Source organism: Monoraphidium neglectum, assembly GCF_000611645.1.
Source record: "Monoraphidium neglectum strain SAG 48.87 unplaced genomic scaffold scaffold01014, whole genome shotgun sequence".
NCBI classification, from domain to species: Eukaryota; Viridiplantae; Chlorophyta; class Chlorophyceae; order Sphaeropleales; family Selenastraceae; genus Monoraphidium; species Monoraphidium neglectum.
Genome location: NW_014012614.1, coordinates 6,604 through 9,900, shown reverse-complemented (window position 1 = coordinate 9,900; position 3,297 = coordinate 6,604). Strand labels below are relative to the sequence as shown.

Below are 3,297 nucleotides of genomic sequence, written 5' to 3'. Positions count from 1 at the left end.
CCCGGCGGCGCCAGCCTCTGCCGCGCCATGCCCAGGAGGTCCAGCGCGTCCTGGCGCTTGGCGGCCCGCGTGTTACACACGGTGATCTGGGGGCGGAGGACGGGGCGAGGGTCGCAGCATGTCGCAATCGTCTCACAGAGGCCGTTTTTTCAGACAACCCCTTACACACCTGGCTGCCCTGCCTTTGATGGATCAATCTAAGGGCCAAGAACAAGGAGAGCAAAGCAGCATGCGCAAAGCCCTGCAGTGCAGCAGAAGCCTACCCATGCGGCGGACCCGCAGACTCCCGACACAAGGCGCCCTCGACTGCCCTGGCCCCTGGCACCCCTCCCCCTCACCAAAAACACGCACCTGTCGCGCCAGCCTCGTGAGCTCTCCCTCCAGCCCCTCCTGGTCGCCCTGCAGCCCCCTGATGGCGTCGTCCAGCGCAGCAAAGTCCTCGGGGCTGGTGCCGCTGCGCTCGCAGATCTCGCAAGCCCCCAGGTTCAGCACGATCTCGCTGACCTGGGGGGAGGGGGGGTTGACGGGTGCGAAAGGCGTGGTCGCCGCGTGAACATCTGGCGCTTATTACCGCATGGGCTGTGGCGCGGGCTATGCTTTGAGCAGGGTGAGCAGGAAGCCGGCTCTCCGGCCAGGGGCAGGCAGAGGTGTGTGCGGCGGCGGCGCGCGTGGGCCGTGCCTTGATGTTGTCTGTCTTGGTGGCCACAAATGAGATGTTGGAGTACTGCCCGTCCATCAGCATCTGGCGCCTGCAGCCGGGAAGGGAGGGTGGTATGGGTACGGCGGCCATCCAAGGCACGGCATGTCAGGCTTTGAGGGCGCAGGCGCTTCAGCCGCAAATTCCAGCTGGCCGACGCATGACCGTGTTGTGTGGACAAGCGAGGCCGCGCAGTGGGGACGTTGACACAGGGCGGCTTAGTGGAAGAGCTGGCCGCTTCCGCCCCCCAAAGACGCGGGGCCTCGCCTGAAGGTCGACCCCAGGAGGTCCTTGGCTGACGCGTTGTCGACCGCGCGCGTCACTTCGGCCGCCACCCACACCGCCCCGCACTGCTTCAGGTACGACTCCTGGCGGGGGTGTTGAGGGGACCAGGGGCGGGTTTTGGGGGGAGGACGGGCGGGTTTTGGGAATGGATGCGGGAGGCCATGGCTGGGAGAGTGGAGCTCTGCACATGGGGCCAATTCAGACAAGGGCTTGCGCCCTCAAATCAAGAGTCAAATGTGGCACTAACACCTGCCCTGGCGTGGCCACTCACCGCGACGCGCCCGCGTGCGGCATTGGCGTCCCTCACTCCCGGCAGGTCCACCAGCACCGCGCCGCCCCGCAGCACCTCCCAGTTGTGGGAGATGCGGCACAGCCGCACCAGCGGCCACGCCTGCGTGCACGCGTCGGCACGTACAACTCAAGACAGCGTCTTCAATTTAGAGCGGAGTGGAGTGCCAATCAAGAGACATGCGCAGAGCGCTGGAGGTGAGGGCAGTTCATCAAAGCCCTGCAGAGCGCCCCGCGCGCACCTGCGGCAGGCCGCTCTGGTTGTGGCTGTCTGCGTAGACCCCCAGCTGCTTCCTGTGGGGGAGAGCGCCGCAGAGAAAAGAGCCAGTCTCATCAGTCTCGTGCCATGTGGTGTGTGGAGGTTTGAGGATGGGTGCGGCCTGAAACCCTGGCCGGATAAGCTGTGTATTGGCACTCTGTGCAGGAGCTCTTGTAAGGCAGACAGCGGGGACGCCTGAAAGAGCGCCCTGCCGGCAATATCAGGGATGGCAGCTGTGCGCAGACCCGCCCGCACCTGAATTCCTTGGCGCTGCCCTCGTTGATGCGCTTGCCGCAGCCGACCAGCGCCGTCACACTGTTGCCGCGCCGCTGCAGCGCCTCCAGGCTCAGACAGCCGGGGAACTTCCTGCCAGTACAATGGAGGGAGGTGCACCAAATGCGTGTGCGTGCTGCGTCCACTGCGAAATCGGGCCGCAGCTGCAAGCAGCGGTCTCCCGGGCATGTCTTGACTTCATGTAGATGATGACATGCTGTCCCCTGCTAATGCGCAAACGCACGCGCACGTGTATGCATGCGCGCAACGCACCCAACGCACACACGAACCGCACATCCACAAACTCACACACTCACACATTTGCACACATACCAACACACGTATAGGAACGTGTGCTCCAGGCAACCACAAGCGGGCCCTGCCAGCCACCTGATAAACTCTCGGCCGTAGATGGCCTCAAGCACCGCCTGCGCCGCGCCCTTCTCATTGCGCGCGTCCACGTTGCGCTCCATGGACGACTGCACCGTCACCACGCCGTCGTCGTCCTGCGGGAAGGATCAGGGTGGCAGCAGGGAGGTTACACAGGGGCAGCAGCCACACACTGATGTCACAGACGAGACGATCCAGGGCCTCTCTCACCATCGCATGCAGTCTGTAACCAGCCCTCCCACTTCCTCCCCCCTGCCCCCCTTCATCGTGCCTTGAGGTCCTCCAGGGCCTGCGTGAGCAGCTGGTCAAACTCCTCGCGCGACACAAAGTCGATCTCGGCCACGTAGCGGCCTGTCGCCGCGTAAGACACCTCAATCACGCTGGGGCCACAGGGGGTCAGGGATGGGAGAGGGGTGCGGGTTGGGGGGGGGGACACGCAATGCCCCGGGGTGGGGCGGAGGGTGCCTCTGGGTTGGAGGCCAGCCATCAAGCCTTTGCCGTAGGGGCGCTTGCGGAGGCGCGGGCAGGGGCCTACGGTCAAGCGTGCGCAGCACGGGGCCCGCAGGCCCCGCGAGCGCGGGTGGCACCTTGCTGTGCAGGCACGCATGCCGTTGGTCGGCAGTATGTTGTCCTCTCCCAGGAGCGCGTTGAGCAGGCTGCTCTTGCCTGGTGGGGTGAAGGGAGGTTGGGGAAGAAGTGGGATTTGGGGTGAGGATTGAGAGGACCTGCATCGACACACAGAGGTGTCGGGAGGGGGTTGGACTGGCAGAAAGCACACGCGTGAGGCGCATCATACGTGAATGTTTCTGAGCCGAGACTCCCTGCAGCCGCCTCGACGCATGCACGCACGCCTCCTGGCAAGTCTGGTAGCTGTGCTGCAATGCAGGCGCATGCCCCTAGGGGAGTGCAGGCAGCATGCCACACCCAGCATGCCTGCATGCACGCTCTCAAGCGTGCCTGGCTGCACGCGTGCGATTGCATGCATGCAGCATGCACTCAATTACTCATGCATGCATGGCTGCATGCATGCATGCAAGCCCTCGCCGGCAACCTAGCAGACGGCAGCCCCCAAGCACCCCCTCACCCACCCACACCCCCACCCACC

The 3,297-nt window shown here is 64.8% G+C and overlaps 2 protein-coding genes across 2 annotated transcripts in view; both read right to left on the bottom strand.

The window, feature by feature from the left end:
- Nucleotides 1–72: 72 nt before the first annotated feature.
- Nucleotides 73–2,405, bottom strand: MNEG_6312 (hypothetical protein; the record flags this gene model as incomplete). Its single annotated transcript, XM_014045211.1, has 9 exons — nt 73–86; nt 339–504; nt 707–749; nt 953–1,065; nt 1,254–1,373; nt 1,513–1,564; nt 1,785–1,895; nt 2,193–2,308; nt 2,403–2,405. The coding sequence occupies 9 exons, from the start codon at nt 2,403–2,405 to the stop codon at nt 73–75; spliced, it is 738 nt and encodes a 245-aa protein (XP_013900665.1).
- A 49-nt stretch (nt 2,406–2,454) lies between these two features.
- The window catches only part of MNEG_6311 (hypothetical protein), a gene marked incomplete at both ends in the record, with an annotated part of 2,687 nt that continues 1,844 nt past the window's right edge, over nt 2,455–3,297 (bottom strand). Inside the window, 2 exons of the mRNA XM_014045210.1 lie at nt 2,455–2,572; nt 2,780–2,858. Of these exons, the coding sequence (XP_013900664.1) occupies nt 2,455–2,572; nt 2,780–2,858 (197 nt within the window). The remainder of the gene's footprint in view (nt 2,573–2,779; nt 2,859–3,297) is intronic.